The following is a 20,947-nucleotide window of genomic DNA, read 5'->3' as shown; positions in this document are numbered from 1 at the left end:
GCACCAATTCAAAACGACCCCGCTCTGATACCAATTGTTGGATTGAAAGCGCTAGAGGAGGGGGTGAATAGCTCTCGTGACTTTAACTTTTTCATTTTCGGAAATCGTTCGTGTAAACGCAGCAGAAAAGAAAGGAAGTAACACAAACACAGAAGACACAGTCGTTTACTTGGTTCGAAGCCTGTGGCGACTCCTACTCCAAGGCCCGCGGTCGTTGACCGCTTTCGGTGGGCAACAACTATAATATCGCAAAGTTTACAATGGATTATTACAATAAGTGCACTAAGGAAAATATACCGATAGTACAAGAGATGTAGACGTAGTCGCTGACTGTCGGAGTAGCAGAGCGTCGCAAAAGCGTTTTGAGCAGCACACGGAAGAACGCAGGGTCTTCTGTTTGAATTGATTGCTGAAGTTGCACCTCTAGGCCTCCTTTTATAGCTCTGCAAAGTCTGATCCAGATCCCCAAACTTCGGGATCAAGTTTAACCCGAGGCGGATCGGTCGACCGATCCCCTGTTCGGTCGACCGATCAGGGGATCTCCTTCTATCTGATCCACCCGATCCTCTCGCTCCGCTTTATTCTGGTCAAACTTCATCCGAGGTTCGGTCGGCCAATAAATAGGTTCGGTCGACCGATAAGCTGTCCAGTCAGCCTGATCCAGTCGACACCCAACCCTGGTTCGGTCGACCGATCCCAAGGTTCGGTCGACCGATCCCCTGGTCGAGCCTGATCCAACCTCTGAAGATCTGATCTGCTGGCTTGGGGGTTCGGTCGACCGATCCCGGTCTCTTCTAACTCTGCACAAAAATGTTAGTCTCCTGCAAAACAGAGTTAGAACACGATAGATATATAAACAAATAGATGGACAACCTTCGGGCTGTCCGGGTCTGACTTCGGGTTTCCAACCGGAAACCCTAGGTCGACCCGACGCCTACTGTTCCCTCTACGGGGAACGCGTCCTCACCTACTCCACTCAGGAGATTTACCTGTTGCCAGTGCGATCCTCCAGATCGACTGGACTTTTGCTCAGCGCTCGATGCCTCCAGACTTTCTGCTGGACGCCCGCTTTCCGACCCGTCCAGTCTTTCACCTGGTTCGCGACACCAGGACTTTCCACCTAGGGTTACCACCCCCTAGGATTTTTTCCTGAAACACTCGACCCGCCAAGACTTTCCGCATAGGGTTACCACCCCCTATGACCTAGGGTTACCACCCCCTAGGGTTTTCAACCTACATAACCGCAGCTAGGACTTTTGCCTAAGTATCACTTAGGACTTTCCTGCAAGCTCCATGAACCTTGTTAGATAACGACATAACCTTAACTTTGAATTCCTTTGCCATTATCAAAACAACGGTTCGATCGTCGGATGCTTCTCGCACCAACACTCTAAAGTATGTTGCTGCCCCACAATCTCATAGAGACAAAATGACTGGTTGGATGCATCATGGTACTGCCCTGATTTATTTCTCATTCAGCCACTCTGAGTCTACCATTTCTTAAGGTGTTGAGGAAAGCTGTAAAGTTTGAATGGGATGAAAAGCGTGATCAAACCTTTATGGAGTTGAAGGAATATTTGTCTTGGCTTCCACTCCTCTCTAAACCAAAAGCAGGTGAAATGGTATGGGGGTGCCTGGCAGCCTCAGAAGGGGCAATCACTGTGGTTTTGTTGTAGCAAAAAGACAAGGTACAACACCTAATATACTTTTTAGTTACTTATTAAAAGACGCTGAGAGTAGATACACCAATCTAGAGAAGTTAGAATTCGGGTTGACCTTGGTTGCTTGCCGATTAAGGCCTTATTTTCTGGCCCACCCGATTACGGTCCTCACCAATATCAGTTTAGGTTGGTATTACTGAAGCCAGAGGCCTCTAGGAGACTGATCAATCATAGAATTAACTGAATATGACAGTCAGTATTAGCCAAGGACCACTATCAAAGCTAAAGTCCTGCCCAATTTTCTTACTAAAATTCTCGACAAAGTAGTCGAGGGGACGTGGAAGATTTATTATATTTGAGATATGTCCTAAGACAATCACTTTATGATTTATATTTATTTATTAGATAAATAAAGTTTCATTAATTGAGTGTATATTCTCTATGTATGTGATTGAATCTTAAACTTATTTATTGAAAGTCTGTAATATAATTCATAAAATAAGAGAACTTGTAATTAAATTATAATTAGTGAGCATCTCTACATGTATACTTATGAATGTGTTGAGATATTCCCTAGTCGATGAATTGATAAGTTTGGACATCATCAATTTTGTGAGACTAGCAAGGGTTATACTCCTTGGGTTGTCCAAGCAGCTGCTCTTCATTAGCTAGAAACATTAGGATGCATAGAGTTAAACATGGATACTAGTTAGTGGTAACTAATCCGTTGGAGTAACCTATTATGAGATTTCATATAGTTTTTTACATAAATAGATATGTCATGAAGATCTCATTACAACTTAAGTGTGTGTTTCCTTCAACTTGAGGTATTCAAATCATCTTAGTCATGAAGAATTATATTTTGACATCTTAAGCAAGTATCTCTGAGGAGGTGTAGACCTGAAATGATTGGGTATAAGTCGAAGTACCTGAAGGTGTTTGAATAGCCAATAAAAGATTCAACACTTTTTACAAGAAGATGTATATCCTATGACTGTTAGTCCCTTATGGTCGGCTAGAGGGGGTGAATATCCTGAAATCAAAAGATGAAGACCTTTCTCGACTTATAGCTTTATCAACATAAACACTTGTACAAAAAAAAAAACTAACAAATTAACAAGAGAAAGAGACACAAAGATTTTACTTGGTTTGCAATTAGAAGATTACTAATCCAAGATATTTGAAAGCCCACTAAAGTCTCCTTCGGGCAGAGAAGCTTCTTATAGCAGTGAAACCACTCAATTACAAAGCTAAACAGAAAGTAGAACATTTACAAGTGTTGTTTTTAGCTATTGAGATCAGGGTTATATTTATAGCTTTGATCGAGGCACCTAGAAGGATTCCAGGAGCCTGGACATGGATAAAACTTTATCCATGTCACAATGGATATGGATAAAATCTCTACTCCAGATGCCTAGAGGGGTTCTGGGTGCCCGGATCACTTTCGTACAGGGGTGCGTCACCAAGGCGTCACGGCTGGACCAAGCTAGTCTGGGTGCCCGGACTCCAGTCAACTTGAAGTTGGCTTTTCATCCGGGTCTTCCACAGTTCCACTCCAGCTCCGCTCACTTGAGTGATTTCGGCCATCCGGAATAGGGCTCACCCGAACCCATTTTTCGACCTTCTCAAGCAATCTTCCACTCCTACTTCTCATCCCTCGAAAATGCCACGCGCCTCCTCATCCACTAGCGTACTCTTTCGCAGTGCCTCGTCCCTCGAATGCACCAAGCCCGTCGACTCTCTCTCGTGGCATCCTTCTCGCTAGCTACATCTTTCGCTCGACTTTCTGTGCTCATAAGTTCCTGTACACTCAGACACAGAGCATCAAACCACAACATGACCTAACTGGACTTGGTTGATCACATTAAAACTATCACGGGTTACTTTCAATCTCCTCCTTTTTAATGTGAGCAACCCCAAGTTAAGTTAGGATAAACAAAAATCAATTAACAAAAAAAATTGCAAGTACATGATTTTAAAAAATATATACCCTCCCCCTAGACTTAATCTCTAAATCTTTCCTTTTGATCACATTAAAAATGGGGTATGTCATGAAAATAACTTGAAATAAAATTAAAATCGAGTCTAAGGGATAAAAATAAGGTGATTATCATCCAAAAAAAAAAATCATTAGGTTTAAAGTTCGAACATCTGAATTTTAATAATTTATAAACCATTTTTGAAAAGAATAATTTTGAAAAATATTTTTAATAGTAGAATTTTTTAAAAAAATTTTATAGCTATAAAATAGACATAATCAAGGCTGTAAAAAATTCACTAAATTATCAGATTGATTTAAGTAGAAATAAAATATTTTTTACACAAGGATGTATTTTTAAAAAAAAATTAAAAATAGTTTTTAAACTCAAAAAATCTTGAAATTTTTTTTGAGTGTATAATATAGCAAGTAGCTTTGCATAAATTTTTTTTTTTTAAAAAAAATAGCTTTTCGAGAATTTTTAATATTAAAAGTTTGCATTTGGACAAATAATTCATAGAAAATTCGCCAACGGTCAAAAGATTTTGAAAATATTTTTTTAGATAGAGAGCATCATAAAGTTTTACAGAAAAATAAATTTTACAAGAATAAACCTATAAAATAATTTTAAATTAAAAAATATAAATTTTGAAAAAATCATAGAAAAATAATACAATGGTAAAAAAATTTAAAATTTTTTCTATAGATGAGTAGTGAAATCTTCTTTCTCGGAAAAATTTGGATCAAATTAATTTCTAATATAAATTATGTAAAACAATTTATTTAATAATTCTAAGTAGGCAATAAAAATTAAATCATTTAAAAGTATAACATGCATAAACATTTAATTTAGGTATGATTTCAGAACACAATATAGGTTCCTTCCAACTGGATTAATTAAAAATTTTCTAGGGATATATTTTGGTGATAATTTTCTAACTTGGCCCTGATGATATCGTAAGTACTAGTTTAGTCCTTTATAGATCCTAAAATTTGAAGCAGGAAAATTTGAACATGTAGAAGTTTTCAAATTTTGTATTTGTTCTTTTAAATTTTTATTTTGTCGAAATTTTCTAATCGACAAGATAAGGTTAGTTTTAGTTCCTCATTTTCTTCTTTAAGTTTTCTATTTTCAATTTCTAATTTACATGAATTTTTGACAATATTTTTATAAACTTAAATAACTGGTTAGGAGGTAGAGACCGTACCTGACTTACCTTGTCAATTTCTGATGCTCCCCCTGTAGAGATACTTTCCTCTGATGTTGCTCCCCCTTCATCGATACTTTCGATACTCATTTCGGAAGAGCTTGTTTCAACTTCTTCTTCTTGGTAACTTGCCATCAGCACAAGTCCGGTGTAGACTTCGATTTTTGATTCTGATGAAGTTTCATCCCATGTCACTTTTAGGTTCTTGTACCTTTTCTAGGTTGGTCTTTTATCCTTGCTCTTATCCTTGTCCTTATCCTTGCTCTTCAATTTTGAGCAGTTGTCTTTCACGTGCCCTTGTTCATTGTAGTGGTAGCATCTTACCTTTCTTTTCCTTCTTTTACCCTGCACCTGATTGAAGTTATTAGTTTTAAAGAACTTTTTGAACTTTCTTACCATGAATGTTGCTTTGTCATCGTCAAGGTATGTTTCAGACTCTGGTTCGTCGATTTTTGCCTTTAAAGCAATGTTGTGCCTGAGCTCCTTTTTTAGATATGCACATCTAGTTTCATGCACTTCAAGTGTTGAAAATAATTCTTCTAGTGTACTTACTTCTAAATACTTAGAGATGTAATATGCATTTACTAAGGTTGACCATTCGAGAGTCCTAGGAAATGCGTTAAGCGCGCACCTTAGCGAATCTCGGTTGGTTACCTTTTCTCTGAGATTCATAAGTCTGGTGATGAGTTCCTTGATCCTTGAGTGAAGGTGTGCGACGGTTTCGCCTTCTTCTAACTGGAGGTTGCTGATATGGTTCCGGAGTAGGTCCCGTCTCGTGACTTTTGCCTCCGAAGTCCCTTAGTGTAGTTCCAGAAATTTCTCCTAAAGCTCCTTGATTGACTCATAGGCTCCGATCCGGTTGCCTTCTTATGGCAGTAAAAAGCTCGTCAGATGGAACTTTGCCTTGCCGTTTGCTACAAAGTTGGCTTGCTCCTTCTTTGTCCACTGATATTCTTCTTTATCCTTCGGTGTTGTAAAATCATATTTCATAATAATCAATAATTCAAAATCTGTTTTAAAAAAATACCTCCATCTTATTTTTCTAGTTCACAAATTCCCCCTCGAACTTCGGTGAGTAGATACTCAGTTCGGCCATCTCTTATGCTTCAATCGGCGATTACTCCTCTTGAAGTGGTTGGGCTCTGATATCACTTGTTGGTCCCTTGTGGCTAGCTAGAGGAGGGGGGGGGGGGGGTGAATAGCTTGAAATCAAAAGATGAACACCTTTCTTGACTTATAACTTTATCAACATAAACACTTGTACAAAAAAGGAAATAACAAGTAAATTAACAAGAGAAAAATGCACAGAGATTTTACTTGATTTGCAATCAGAAGATTGCTAATCCAAAACATTTGAAAGCCCACTAAAGTCTCCTTCGGACGGAGAAGAAGTGTTGTTTTTAGCTATTGGGATCAGGGTTATATTTATAGCCCTGATCGGGGTACCTGGAAGGGTTCTAAGAGCATGGACGTGGATAAAACTTTATCCACATTGCAACGGATCGCGTTGCAACGGATCTGGATAAAATCTTTGGTCCGGGTTGTAGGGGATCGGTCGGCCGGCTTGAAGGGGGGTTGGATAGACGGCGCCCCCAAATCGATTGATCTTCCTACACTTGTTAGTATGTGCAGCGGAATATACAAAACAAACAAGCTAAAGGAAATTAAACTAAAGACAAGAAAGAATGCAAACCAAGCTACACGATCATTTACGTGGTTCTGAGATAAAGCTCCTACTCCACGGCGTGTCCTTGAGGTGGGCGATCGCTATCCGTCGGTGGATTACTCCCTGGAAGACCTCCGGCTAGCTCACGTAGCTCCTTGTGGGTGGAGAAATTTCACCACAATCCTCACCAAGGACTCTTTACAAGCTAGGGCACAGGTAGACTACTAATAGAGATTAACGACCTCAATTCCGTCAACTATAACCAAGCTCCCAAGCTTTGGTTTTATAGGCCACGAGTTGAAAATCCCGCCTACCAGTCGACTGCCAAAACATGCAGTCGACTGCCCTCTGTGGAAATTCGACCGTTATATCCTTACGGCTCGATACCAGTCGACTGCTAAAACTTGCAGTCGACTGGTGCAATTGACTGCTAAAACATGCAGTCGACTGATCCACACTGACCGAACGAACAGAACTATTCTGTTCACACCCAGTCGACTGCATCAGTCGACTGCTACAGTACTGCTATAGTAAAACCCTGAAACTAGGATTTTACTCCGAGTACAATCTCTTGTGCACTCATACCCTCACCCTTATGACTCACTTGATGCTTCTTTGCAGCATTGACTTCTTGCCTTCAAGCCTACTTCCTTTGGCTCTCGTCCCTCGGATGCATTCAAGCCCGCGGCTCGTCCCAATATCATCCTTCGCGTATGCCTCGAAGTCGCTTCCCTCGGCCCTTGTCCTCGCTGCCTTGTCCACGGTCCCTCGGATGCTCCATCCTTCACCGGACCCGAAGCCATCAACCTGAGTTACATGTGTATCCTGTAAACCTGCACAACTCAAATATACATATCAAATACAAGGGTGAACCTAACTTAAACCCTTTGTCCAAACACCAAAACACATGGTCGCACGGACCATTGGGATTGCTCCAACACGGGTGTCTGGAGGGGTTCTAGGTGCCCGGATCGCTTTCGCACAGGGACGCGTCACCAAGGCGCCCCAGCTAAACCAAGCCGATCCGGGCACTCGGAGTAGCTCCGGGAGCCTGGAGTAGCTCCGGGCGCTCGGAATAGCTCCGAGCGCTCGGACTCCAATCAACATGAAGTTGACTTTTCGTCCAGGTCTTCCGCTCCAACTTCGCTCATTTGGGTGATTTTGGCCATACGGAGTAAAGCTCACCCGAACTCATTTTCCGGCCTTCTCGAGCAATATTTCGTTTCAGTTTCTCGTCCTTCGAAAACGTCAAGCGCCATCTTCTCGTCCACTAGTGTACTCTTTCGCAGCGCCTCGTCCCTCAGACACACCGAGCCCGTCGGCTCTCTCCCGTGTCGTCCTTCTCGTTAGCTGTGTCTTTCGATCAACCTCCTATGCTCCAAAGTTCCTGCACATTCAGACATAGGGCATCAAACCACAACAGGACCTAACTTGACTTGGTTGATCATATCAAAAGTACCATGGGGTACTTATAATGACCACTTATTATGATTATTACTCAAAAATTTGTATCCAAAGAATCACATGTTAAAAGCATGATACTCTTGAATACATATATGAGTAATTTGAATCTATAGGATGAGGAAGTATTACTTGGATTAGGTGTGACATAGCCTAGTAGAGATTGACACATAAATCATATCCTGAACCAAGTAGGTATAAGATGAGTGAAAGGAACAATGCACGACTCAATGTAGTTGCTAAAGAGTTTAGAAGTTGTTTTGGAATAAACTATGATTTTTCAATTAATTGGGGATCATGATGCACTACTAGGTGTCATTTATGATCGATATATAATTAAAGGTTAATTATGGACGACCAACATAAATCATGAACCTATAATATCATATGCACTATGAGTTTATCCGAGAGAGATAAAATGAGTTTGAAAATTAGATTCTTAGATCGAGAGAGAATGAGTTTGGTTGAACCAAACGAAGGGAAAATATGAAGAGTTTGATGTAATGGAAACGCGAATGAGCCACATCTTTTGAAGATGAATTGAACCAAATTAGTTTGTTTTTAATTAATGATGATTTGATTTTAAATCAAGTTGGTTAGGAAAAAGGTTCTCATTTGCACCGTTGGTGCACCTGTTGCCGCCGGCCTCTCCAGACGACAACCACTGCCTCAGCTGTAAGGATGACAATGGGTCGGATTCGGGTCGAATTCTATATCTTTCGTACCCATACCCATCGGGTATAGGATATCCAATGGATATACTCATACCTATTAAAGGATCGGATATCTTCTATACATATAATTTTTCTTCTTTCTATCGAACTATTATCATTCAACAAAAACATATTAAAATTAACATCCTATTAAATTATATATATAATTAAAAAATAGATTAAACATCTATATAGTCTCCTACTAATATCAACAAAAAATAGTAAGTTGATTTTAGAAAAAGAAAATTTTCTTTAATATACGTATATATATTATTTAATCGGGTATTCGGGTCGGGTATCGGGTATTGATAGTCCCTCCATACCCTTCTCCATTCGGATCGGATGTCGGATCTTCCATCGGATTCGAATGAAATTGTCATCCCTACTCAGCTGGCAGACATCCGGGCAACCGCTGAACAACAGCGGGTGTTGTTTAGTCTCTGTTGCTACCCTTGGCTGTGGCCCGGCCCATTGGACATCGGTCGACTTCCTTGCTCTGGTCACAACAAAGTGTTGCTAATGCCAATGAACCTCCTGTTCCGTCATTGTCGGCAGTTCTGCGGAAGGTGCTGTCTCGTTGGAAATTTTGTTCCAACAAAAGCTACTGTCACCCAACCTTTTTGTGGCTACGGCCGGTTGAAGCTCCTGCTCCCGCTGGCTGAAGGAGATGTTCGGACCATCCTTTTCGCCGCCCAGCAGCCTTGTTCCATTGGCCAAATCACTATTCTAGCAAGCAATTGTTATTGCCAGAACACAGCCACTGTTGGATTCGCTGCTCCTTGTTGGCAGCAAGATTTTAGGCTTCGGACAGCAGCAACAACCTTTGTTACCACTAGTTGATTTGTGCTGCTTGGTTGCCATTGACGTCGAGTACAAATTGAGCCATGATCCCTCTCTCATATCATTTCGACTCTGATCATCGGCTAGTACCGAAGATGGAGACATGACTCGTGATTCAGTGAAGTCACCTCGAGGATAACTCAGCGTAGATACGAGTAAAAGGAAACCTTGTTAGGCTTGCTCATTGATTCCGATGGAGGTTAGCCTTGTAAGACTAGCAAACACTATTTACAAAGTTCGATAATGAACTCGCAAGTATAACTTATTGTTGTAAAATTTTATTATACAATTATGCCTGACACGTGTGTATCCTAGAGGCATGTGAGGTGTGTATGTAATAATTTAGAATTATTGTCTTCCGCTGTGCGTCTTTGATATGTGTCCAATGCATGCATCACATCAGGCTCCTCAACAAAATTTATGTGGATAACTCATCCGCCTGACAAGGTAACGGAGTTAGGATTTATTGATCTTCCCTCAAGTGGATGTACTTTAACTTTCAATCCAACTTAACTTCCGAGCATCTAATAATAAAGATGAGTATGAAACCTTATTGGTAGGGCTTCAAGCAGTCAAATAAGTCAGGGCTTCTTGAGTCATGATCTATTTAGATTTCCAACTGGTGGCTCAACAAATAAGAGGAAATTTTGAGATCAAGAATAAACGGCTACAACACTAAGTCAATACCTTCGAAAGATTGAGATCCAACTTTCAAGATGTTAGTCTCCAAACGATTCCTTGAGCTGAGAATCTGAAAGTCGATGAGTTGGCCACAACCACATCGGACATTACCTAACATCTTCGATATTATTTGGCTGCAAACTAATGATCAAACTAAATATATGTGACCTCCATTTGCCAACTCTGTCTAAGATTGAAGCAACATCAAAGTGAGCACTATATAATAACTTCATGAACAAACTCCAGCTCTTCATTTATCAGAATCAAACATTATATTTGAATCAATAGTATCAGATGATACAATACCACATAGAAACAGCACTATGCCTTAAAGAACACATAGAACTAGTCTCTCAAGATTATATACATAGATATGTATATGCAAATATGTTAAGTTCCTCCTTTTTTTTTCTTCCATCTTCCAACAACTATGGTACACACAATGACACAAACAAGTAATGCTTGGACATGAGTGAGATCCTTACAGCTACCATAAACATGGAAATGGCAGTAAGTCGTCTACAGTTCATCTCTCTGCCGTGGCAAGTCGGGCCTCCTCTTCAGAGTCTTCAATGCCTCCATTGACTGTGGGCACAATAATATTAGGGTTTGTAGAATTTTCATCAGGATTTGGAACAGGAACTGGATTTTTAGTGAAACTGAAGGAGAGATCCTTGTTTGCAGCCAGAGCCAGTAGTTCTGATTCGTCCAAACCCTTTGCTGGCCCAAGACTGCACCAATCCGTGCTGTGCATGGTCAATGCATCTTTAAACTTCTTAATCTGGTCCATAAACAACTTGATGAAAAAAAAAATGATGAACAACAATTGTGAGGAAAGCTGCATTCGGGTTAGTGAATCTTACAGTTGCATTGGTGCAGCTAAAGCTGCAGAGTCGACCCTGTGCTCCACGGTAAAACCTAAAGAAGGGGAGGACATGGACATTCAAGGTGTAGCACATGGACTTGTGCTTCTCGTAGTTTATTTGAAGAAATTGGACGTTAGGATTCATCTCTGCAATCTGACAGATCTGCATCGAGAGAGATTGGAACTTTCGAATTACATGAAATTGGTGGTATAAAGCACTTGATCGAAGAAATTCCGTTGAAAGATCATGCCTTTGGATAAAGGGCCCTGCAGCCTCCGCATCCAGGGGAGAAGAAATCTACGATGACAAGTTTGTCGCCTGCGTTCAATAAGGAGTTGGCAAGATCGTGAGCCGACTCGATCTCCTTCATGTTTGGTTGGAGACCCTTTTCCCACCATTTCTGAGATTTCCCGAAGGAAAGAGTCATCTGGATCCAAACCGCCCAAATTCGCATTATCAATTTTAATCAAGATAAAACACACAGAAAAAAAAAACCTTTGTTTTTCTTTTCCATGGAACGAACGAGACTATCATGACTTGCAACCAATGCAGATCATAAAAGATCGAGCATTCAAGGATAAATACCAACTTGAACCACGAGATCTCAAAGCTTGTACCCACCTGCACAGAAATCGCAGAGAGGAAACCCCGAGAGGTCTTCCGCCGCGGAGACCCAACATGAAGTCTCCGCACATGGAAACCACCGCTACGAGAAACCAACCTCAAGGTATCGATCCTTAGAGAAGAAACTCGGCGAAGCATCACGAAGCCCGGGCTTTTCCTCCTCGCCAAAGAACACGAAAATGGACGGCGGCCGCCGCACGGCGAAAGGAAGCTCCTCTGAGACAATACCTGCGCCATGGACACCGCGGACCGAGGCTTCTCCTTCCTGGCGTTGAGATTCCGAAACGAAATGACCGAAATCGGGATCAACACGCGGCGATCAGAAGAAGGAACGAGAGGCGATAGAGCCTTCGAGGGGAAGCAAAAGGAGGAAGATGGAGAAAAATAGGATCGGGGCGAACGGAAACCGGTTGGTCCCATTTTGTACTCGCCGTTCCGTTTGACAGTTAATTTGAACCGTCGATTAAGAAAAGTGAACGGCGGATTTGAGTCGAATATGGAATTATTGACCCGTCTTCCAGGAAAGGGACAGGATTTGGATAAGGGAAAACCCAAAAATAAAATAAAATCCCTTTTTAGTGTACTGGAATCTTTCTTCCCCAACCGATACCCAAAATATTATGAGCCACAGAATGGTGAGGGGTCCACGACTTGATTCGATGAAGAGATACTTTCCTCCCATTCGGAGTCGTCGTATAAAAACCGTCTACTTCACCGTGTATTAAACAACTTACGCTAATTAACAATTAGGAAGGCATGAACAATTCATAAAACAATAATAACATGACTAGAGTACTCTCCATTTGACTAATCATATTAAAATTCTCACGGTTAAATTCATTTAGGTGATATTTGATTAAATAATAGGAATAATTATGGTATAAATTTGATAGTAAAATAGAATAAAAATAAGAATAAGAATGAAACTCATTTAATTATATGAATTTGATTGATTTTCATAAATTTAAAAATTATTTTTAAATTGTTATTTTTAAATTCATCATTCAAACATTATTTTTTTACTATCATTCTATTCACTAGTTCCGAAAGTCATCAATCAAATACCCCTTTATATAATTGGAGGTGTAAAATGAGTTAGATTGCCCTCTATCTTACCTTGCACAACTTGGATTGAGCCGAGCACGATATAATAATAGTTGTCTCATGTCTACCTGTCTTAACTTGTGTTGTAGCTTGAGTTAGGCGAGGATGACTCAACCTATGGGCTAAACCAATCATCAGGCTATGCCAGGTCCCTGATGAATCTGAGCCCGGCATAACCCGTGTATATATTGGGCTTATTCCAATACTTAAAATAAAATGAATAAGAAATTTAATATAAGCAATAGATTTTTTTTAAAAAAAATCAAAATCTATAATTTGATTTCACGATTGGCCTGTGTTGGCAAGTAATAAAATGGCCTTGTAAAGTAAGATTATATAAAAATGCAAATATTTTTTTCATAAATTAAATAGAAAATTAAGGTCAAGGAAATGGAGGGTCAGTGCGGGTTAATACAGTTAATGGTTAAGCTGATTAGTCTAGGGTTAGGATTAAATTAGGGTAAGAGTTAGATTTTGGTTAGCTTTAGCTAGGGTAGGCCATTGATGACAAACAACACGAGTGGTGCAGGCGACAAAGAGTTGAGGTCGTGAGGAGAGGAGGGAGCGATTGAAGGGGGACAAGCTTTCGTAAAAATAAATAAAATAATAACTATTAGATTTATTATACATTAATTTTTTCTTTAAATTTTTTTACACAACACACTCCTTCCACAATCGAAGCCCACCCACCTCCTTTTTCTTGATCCGTTCCTGTGTGACAAAGTTGGGGAAAGGACGTTGGGGGAGTCATTTGGTAGAGATGTCAAATCGATTGGCACCCGGCTAAGGGCAGGCTGTCCGCCATCTTAGCCCATTGGAAAATTCTCAATTCTACTCAAGGAAAGTTATAGGTTAGTTAGGTCGGTTCACGAGCCTATTAAAATATAAAAATATATAGAAAAAATTAAAATGTTTAAATTTGAATTGCAAATTAGGCGTGCTATTGAGTTTCTATTTTAGTTTTAAGATTTCAAATTTTCTTTCTTTCTTCTTAACCCGCGGGCCAATCCGAGCCCTCCACAAGCTGGCTCGCTTTGACTCGCAACCCATGCGGTTGGCCCGTTTAGACTTAGTTTTTAAATGAATTGATGAAATTTCAACTCAACTCCTTTAAATTATTTTGCGGAACTAGGGGTGTAAATTAGCCAAATTGAATCGAATTTGAGTATATAGTGAAGAAGGATCATAAAAACGGATTGAAATCACTTATTAGGCGAAGAAGAAAACTCGTAGATGAGGAGAACGAAGGAGATGAAGAAGTAGCGGTGAGAGAATCAGCCAGTATATACAGAAGTATTCTTATTCGACCTAAAATAGTCTGATTCATTCAAGAGTGAGCGTTGGATTTCTACTGTCAAAAGGAGGGATGGACCTTCCGGCATAGGATCTAGCAAATGAAAAGACAAAACTCAAGGGTGATCATTGCCTATTAAACAGGCACGCAGTCTTACTAGTGCATTCCAGACTTAAGAATCAAGATAGATAATGTAGGCAGTGTCTCTAAAGGAATGGCTACATTTATGAACATGATGATCTAGGCATGCCGACATTTAATATATACTCTTCAGAAATATGCAACAGATTTGCCACGTGGCTTAGGGAGAAAAGTTAATAGGAATCATCTTGATTACAAAATTATCTAATCAGTCAGACTTTCATCTCCTTTGACTAGACTTAAAGAGAAGACTTGTAATTCGAGAAATGATCAGTAGGACACCACGTGAATAGGAGGCTAGTGAATCTGTTGAGATGGTTCAAAGGTTAGATCGGAGCTTGAGTACTCACTCCATAACTACTCGGGCCTCCTGACTTTATAACCTCTTGAGCCTGTCGACTCTATAATCTCTCGGGCCTCCCGACTCCATAGCTACTTAGGCCTCCTGGCTCTATAACCTCTCGAGCCTCCCGATTTCATAGCTATTCGGGTCTCCCAGCCCCTCAACCATGCCGGATAAGGGTCATTTCAGGAAAAAAAAAATCATCGTATAAATCCTAGTTATTTTAGGAGGAAGATAGCGACATGAATAAATTTACATCATTTAAGGAATTAAATAATAACAACATGAGAATCGGAACAGAAGGAAAAAGTCTGTCAATCTTGGTTATTTTATGAAAAAGATAGTAGTACGAATAAATTTCATATTATTTAAGGAATTAAATAGTGACCGCATGAAAATAGAAATGGATTGAAAAGGTTTTCCTCTATAAAAGATAGTCCTTTTCAATCTCCAAGGTATGCATACATATACGTATCACTACGTACATTAAAACCCTAAGATTCATCTTCTTCATCCTCTAACTTGAGTGTCGGAGTAACTACACCGGGGAACCCCCTGACTGTCATTCTAACTATCTTCTTCTTATTTTTCTTCGTCTAAGCACCCAACTACGTCATCATTCTCATTGTTATGATGATTTACGATTAAGTTGGCAACTAAGCCAATTCACGATATTCATCTGTCGATGCTCATGGGCAGGATCAACCTGTTCCCAATTTATTACAGCATTAATAAAAACTACAACACTTAAAAACTAGACAATATACTAATGATAAATATGCACTTAATTCACATACAAATGCAGAAAAAATATGACAAATAAAATAGAAACATGAGATATAGAGATAGTACACTAATTTTATCATTGTTTAAGTAACGAGTGTAGGTACACCTAACAAAGGTTAATAAAAATGAGTATCTCTCCAAACATATCAAATATAGACCTATTTAAACAATATTATAATAAGATATTATAATAGCAAATAGAAACAGTCGTGGCCACCCGTGGCCAGCCAAGGCCAATTGCCCGTTGGAGAGGAGAGAAAAGGGTAAGGGGAGAGAGATGGAGTTTGCAAGCCAGAGATCATCACCATAGGAGAGGAATCACCGTCACTGCCACAACCACCGCCAAAGGAAAAGAAGGTTAGGGTAGGGGCAAATCGGGTGAGTTGGGCATTTTTAGGGTGTTTTGGCGGCAATAATATTTTCGTCACCAAATTATTACAATTTGGCGACGAAAACGTGTTTCGTCGCTAAATTACTGATGAAACAGGTGTTTACATGTCATAGATTTGGCAATGAATCTGTGGATTCGTCGCCAATCGGTGATGAATCCATGGATTAGTGGCCAATTTTGCAAAGAATGATAAAAAATTTAAAAGGAAAAAAAGAAATATGTCCGAAACCAACAGTTGTACATAGAGTGCCAGAATAATATGAAATCAATTACTATATGTTTGTTTAGATCTCTTGATTATATAAATACACTTAAATATTAATTTTACCTAATATATTGAGAGTAGTATTTTTTCAACAAGAATTAGATTTTTCAAACACATTTATGTTAAAAAAAAAATCATTGATCTCAATGCATTAGATCAAATTGATATTTGAGAGCATTTATATAATTAGGAGAACTAGACGAACATATAAGAATTGATTCTATATCATTTCGAGCACACTAAGTCTATATGTCGATTTCGGACACATTTATTTATTTTTCTTTTTAATTTTTGATTACTTTGTGACAAATCCATGGATTCATCGTCAATTCTACAATGAATTCATGGATTCACTACATAATGGTAAAAAATAAAAAAAATGTGTCCAAAATCGAAAAATGAACATAGAGAGCTTGGAATGACACAAAATTAATTCTTATGTGTCGTTTAGATCATCTTATTATATGAATGTCCTCAAATATCAATTTTACTTAATATATTAAAAGCAATAATTTTTTGAACAAGAATTAGATTTTTCAAACACATTCGTATTAAAAAAAATCACTGATATCAATATATTTGGTCAAATTGATACTTAATAGTATTTATATAATCAGGAGAAATAGACGAACACATAGGAACTAGTTCCATGTCATTCCGAATACTCTAGATTTATTTGCTAGTTTGGACATATTTATTTTTTCTTTTTACTTTTTGACCATTCTACGACGAATCCATGGATTCGTCAAATAATGGTAAAAAATTAAAAATAAACTAGTTCCTATGTGTTTGTCTAGTTCTTCTGATTATATAATGGTATCAAACATCAATTTGACTCAATATATTGAGATCAGTAATTTTTTTAATATCAAAATGACTCTACATATTCAATCAACAACTCTTTTTAATATTTTTAATAAGTCATTAGTCGATTAAAGTCCATCTAATTGACTTAGCTATGGAAAAAGAATTATTATGTCAAATTGATATTTAAGAGTATGGATATAATTAGGAGAACTAGACGAATATATAGGAACTGATTTCATGTTATTCCAAACTCTCTAGATTCATCAGTTGGTTTTGGATACATTTATTTTTATTTTTAATTTTTAACCATTCTGCGACGAATCTCTGGATTTGTCGTAGAATTGACAACAAATCCATGGATTCGTCTTAGAATTGGCATTCATGCATAATTCCATATATGTCACAAGCTTTTGCGACAAATTCATAATTCGTTGCAAAATTACAATGAATTCAAACTTGTAGAATTTGCAACAAATATCGATTTCATTGCGAAATTTGCAATGAATCTAGAATTCATCGTAGAGTTTACAACGAATATCAAGTTTCATCACTAATTGATAATGAATTTGGTATGAAATATAATTTGTTGTTAATTTATGATGAAACTATTTTGTTGCTAATTAGTGACGATTTATTATTTTGTCACTAAATTGTTGAAGATTTGAGATCAAAATTTTTCGTCCCTAAATTAAGATTTTTTTTTTTTTTTTGGCAGTGGGTGTACGATGACTATAAGTTGGTAGGATTTCAAATTTGCTACGGGGAGTAGATGTGTGCGTTCTTTCGGAGGTCATGGTGATTTAATTATTTGAGGTTTCTTTCAGCTAGACCATTATTGTATGTCTGTCGAGATAATTACTTAAAATTTTGATGGATCTTCCAAATTAAGAAAACTCTACCAAATCTCAAACAACCAAGTTCCTCCTCCACTTCTCATTGTAGTTTTACTGTTAATGTAGAATTCTTCCACTGAAATATCATATATTATCGATCATATAAGATCAATTGCTTCTTTTCTAGAACTAGAAGAATAAAAGCGAAGGATATACATAATTGACTAGTAGAATTCTTGCGTCTCTATCAAATTCAACAATCAATTAAGAATGGCATGGGACAAACCATGAATCATCTTATCGAATGGACACATCCTTTTATTTCAAAAAAGGAAGAAAAGAAAAGAAATACATACATATATATATATATAAAGTAAACTTTACTCAAGATTATTATCATCATGCTAAACAATAATGACCCCTCAACGATATAAGCATGATATAGTTGGATGACATAATATAACACCTCAACATAGATCTTTTGCTAGAGAAAGCAATATTAAACAGACAAGAAACAAAAAAAGAATACGTTAAATTTCATCATATTCTACATATGCTAGCATTGAACTCGTGTACGCATACGTGTCTTTATCCCAATTATATTACTTTGATGTGGTAGAAAATTAGAGAACTCTATCTTTTTCTTCATTGCGTTTTTCCTACTAGAGGCAATTTTTTACTTCTCCTCTCCAATGAACCCTAAATTTGGAGATCATGAAATGAAACCATTTGCTCATTAATTAGCGTAAGCTTATCTATAATCACAAGAATGCAACCCCCTCCCACTAGCCCTTCCATGTACCTTATGACCTTTAACTGAAAAAGAAAGAATTCCTTTTGGCCTAACAGTCAATCTCCCTAGCTACTTGCACTCTCTCATTTATACACACAACAATATAATGATGACAATACTGACACATTAACTATACCAACAATACTCTTTAGGTATTTTTACACAATATCGATCGATCGATCATTCAAAATCCGTAAGTAGTTGTCCATGCCTCATCCAAGTTATGTTCCTTGTGTTGGTAGATGGTCTCGCCATTAGCAATGCCTCGTCCTGGTGCAAGCCGTAAGCTCCCAAGTAACAGTCGCTGTAGTTTAGTACTGATTGTGGAGGAGGAGGAGGAGGGGCGGCTAATTGTGAGCCAAAAGTCGAATTCATCGAGCTCATCATCGCCTGTACTTGTGGGTAATTCCCATCCAATTCCATCATGGCATCGCCGCCTTTCGAGTCAAAGGCGTGATCATGAATTAGGCTATTGGATTCCATCAAGGAATCCACGAGACCAAGATCAGCATGTGGTACTGCAGGAGCAGTAGTGGTGCATAATGATCTCTTCATCCCTGTGCTCTTGTGGATGACCCTGCACACGACCCATTCCTCCTTTGCAGATTTCGGGAGGTCATTGGAATGGTGGCGAATGTTGCCTTCGAGCCTGAACTCATGCATGACCCAGTTGGTCTTGACCCCCTTGGGGGCTCTGCCCTTGTAGAACACGAGGGTCTTCTTCATGCCGACCACGGCGCCCTTACTGGCCTTGCAGACGATCTCCTTGTCTTTGCCCGTGGCCTTCCAGTAGCCGGACTCCGTCGCCCTGTTCGTCCTCATCCCGGTCGGGTACTTCTTGTCCCTCTGGCAGAAGAAGTACATCGTCTCCACCTTCCCCCCCTGCATCTTCGCCTTGCCTAATTAATTAAGAATCGACATATCAAATTACTGCTCTAAAGAGAAAATATATAAAGATATATCGCATATTAATGATGCATACTTGGAAGTTGCCAGGGCTCGCACTTGTTCAAGTCCGCGTCTGCTATGGCTGCGGCGGTGAAGGTTGGGTTGGAGAACTTTGGGACGAGGTAGTGGATGATGATCTCTAGATCCGTGGGGTGGAATCTGAAGCCCGGAGGGAGTTCTATGCCCTGCGCCATGGCTGCACCTGAGAAACCGACGAGAGATGAGGAAGGTCGAGGGGAGATTAAGAAGAGGAGAGACAGAGGGAAAAGAGTTGATATATAGAAGACGGCTCATAGATTTAGATACGTGCAGTACAAGGAACAGGTGGTAATCAGGATAGCTCCGTCCATCCAATTCACTTTAATGCTACCTCTTGTTACTGGTTTTATTGACCTCACTATTCTCGCACAAAGATTTAATTAAGAAGCTAAAAACATATATGATATATCAAATATAATTTCAGTAACCAGGAATAGTTATTATTATATGTTTATAGATAAATATATGAGGAATGGGAAAGGATTGATGGAACTATAATTAAGACGTACGTAACCTCGATCCCGCGGATAATTAATAACACTTTGAAGAAGACAGTTTTGGTCAAAAATTTATTACTTTTCTACGTAAAATATTAGTGATAATTATTTTATGGAACTTCCTCGATCGATAGACGTGAAAGACTGGTACTGCTTTGTTCATGCGGTTACCTTAGTCCGGTGCCATGTGCGAAAGACATGAAAGAGAATCCTAATGAACTTTCTTTCTGTCTCCTCTGTTTCAAGATTGAAATTATGGCTCTATTATTTCACCTAAAATATATATATATATATATATTTTAATTTTTTTAACATAATGTTATATCCGATAATGGAAACTTCTTTTGTTAACAAAAATTACCACGATGCTTTGGGAATTAAACTTTTCTCCTAATCTTTTAATTCTTAAGAACACATAAAGAAATCTAATAGAGAAAAGAATAAATTCCTAATATGATCTAGTTTCAACATACAATATGCATAACAATATTAAAATTACATAAATTGTAAGTTTACATGGAATCTAAATCCCAAAATTCTTATGCCTAAAGGATGTCCACATATCTCTATAATGACATGACCCTCATGACTTTGTTTTTGGGCTCTCCCCAAAATGTCTCATGCCAATGAAGATATCCTACATCCTTTTAAACCCATAATCTTTACCAAAATTTTCTATTGTGGGACTTTAATTGAACCCCAACAAAGATCATGTGGAAGAAAAAGAGGGAGAAGCCTTCCTTCAGATTTAGGGCGGCGACACCGAAACTCTCTACCTCAATGAGCACGAAGAGATACATCTAATATCCTAATCCAATGGGGACCTCACGCTTATAAGGAGAATCTGGATCCATTAATCAGTCCATCAATGATAACATATCGAGCTAAAAGGTTCTACACATATAACCCATATCTAATAACCTGAAACCCAGCAAACCGAAGCTAGATCATTTTAACGAGTTCGATTTATATTTGCATATACAAATTACAATTAAACTCACCTATAAA

The 20,947-nt window shown here is 38.6% G+C and overlaps 2 protein-coding genes across 2 annotated transcripts; both read right to left on the bottom strand.

The window, feature by feature from the left end:
* Positions 1-10,461: 10,461 nt before the first annotated feature.
* LOC121989448 (thioredoxin-like 1-2, chloroplastic) lies at positions 10,462-12,087 on the bottom strand. Its single transcript, XM_042543518.1, has 4 exons — positions 11,696-12,087; positions 11,325-11,501; positions 11,072-11,236; positions 10,462-10,989 (listed from the first exon to the last, which is right to left on the bottom strand). Exons 1-4 carry the CDS (start codon positions 11,933-11,935, stop codon positions 10,735-10,737), a joined length of 837 nt encoding a protein of 278 aa, XP_042399452.1. The 5' UTR covers positions 11,936-12,087; the 3' UTR covers positions 10,462-10,734.
* A 6,320-nt stretch (positions 12,088-18,407) lies between these two features.
* On the bottom strand, positions 18,408-19,754 carry LOC121990659 (NAC domain-containing protein 87-like). The gene is made up of 2 exons (XM_042544763.1): positions 19,438-19,754; positions 18,408-19,354 (listed from the first exon to the last, which is right to left on the bottom strand). The coding sequence occupies exons 1-2, from the start codon at positions 19,595-19,597 to the stop codon at positions 18,636-18,638; spliced, it is 879 nt and encodes a 292-aa protein (XP_042400697.1). The 5' UTR covers positions 19,598-19,754; the 3' UTR covers positions 18,408-18,635.
* Positions 19,755-20,947: the final 1,193 nt, after the last annotated feature.

This window comes from Zingiber officinale, chromosome 6B (genome assembly GCF_018446385.1).
Source record: "Zingiber officinale cultivar Zhangliang chromosome 6B, Zo_v1.1, whole genome shotgun sequence".
In the NCBI taxonomy this organism is placed as follows: Eukaryota; Viridiplantae; Streptophyta; class Magnoliopsida; order Zingiberales; family Zingiberaceae; genus Zingiber; species Zingiber officinale.
The sequence above is the reverse complement of the archived record's forward strand: the minus strand, read 5'-3'. Positions and strand labels throughout refer to the sequence as shown.

Bases quoted from the DNA above. Each gene is read 5' to 3' on its own strand.
- LOC121989448 (XM_042543518.1), bottom strand. From the start codon at position 11,935: ATGGCGCAGGTATTGTCTCAGAGGAGCTTCCTTTCGCCGTGCGGCGGC. The intron at 11,502-11,695 runs GTGGGTACAAGC...GTTTGGATCCAG, and splicing joins TCTCTGCGATTTCTGTGCAG to ATGACTCTTTCCTTCGGGAA. The intron at 10,990-11,071 runs GTAAGATTCACT...TTTATGGACCAG, and splicing joins TTAGCTGCACCAATGCAACT to ATTAAGAAGTTTAAAGATGC.
- LOC121990659 (XM_042544763.1), bottom strand. From the start codon at position 19,597: ATGGCGCAGGGCATAGAACTCCCTCCGGGCTTCAGATTCCACCCCACG. The intron at 19,355-19,437 runs GTATGCATCATT...TTAATTAATTAG, and splicing joins CGAGCCCTGGCAACTTCCAA to GCAAGGCGAAGATGCAGGGG.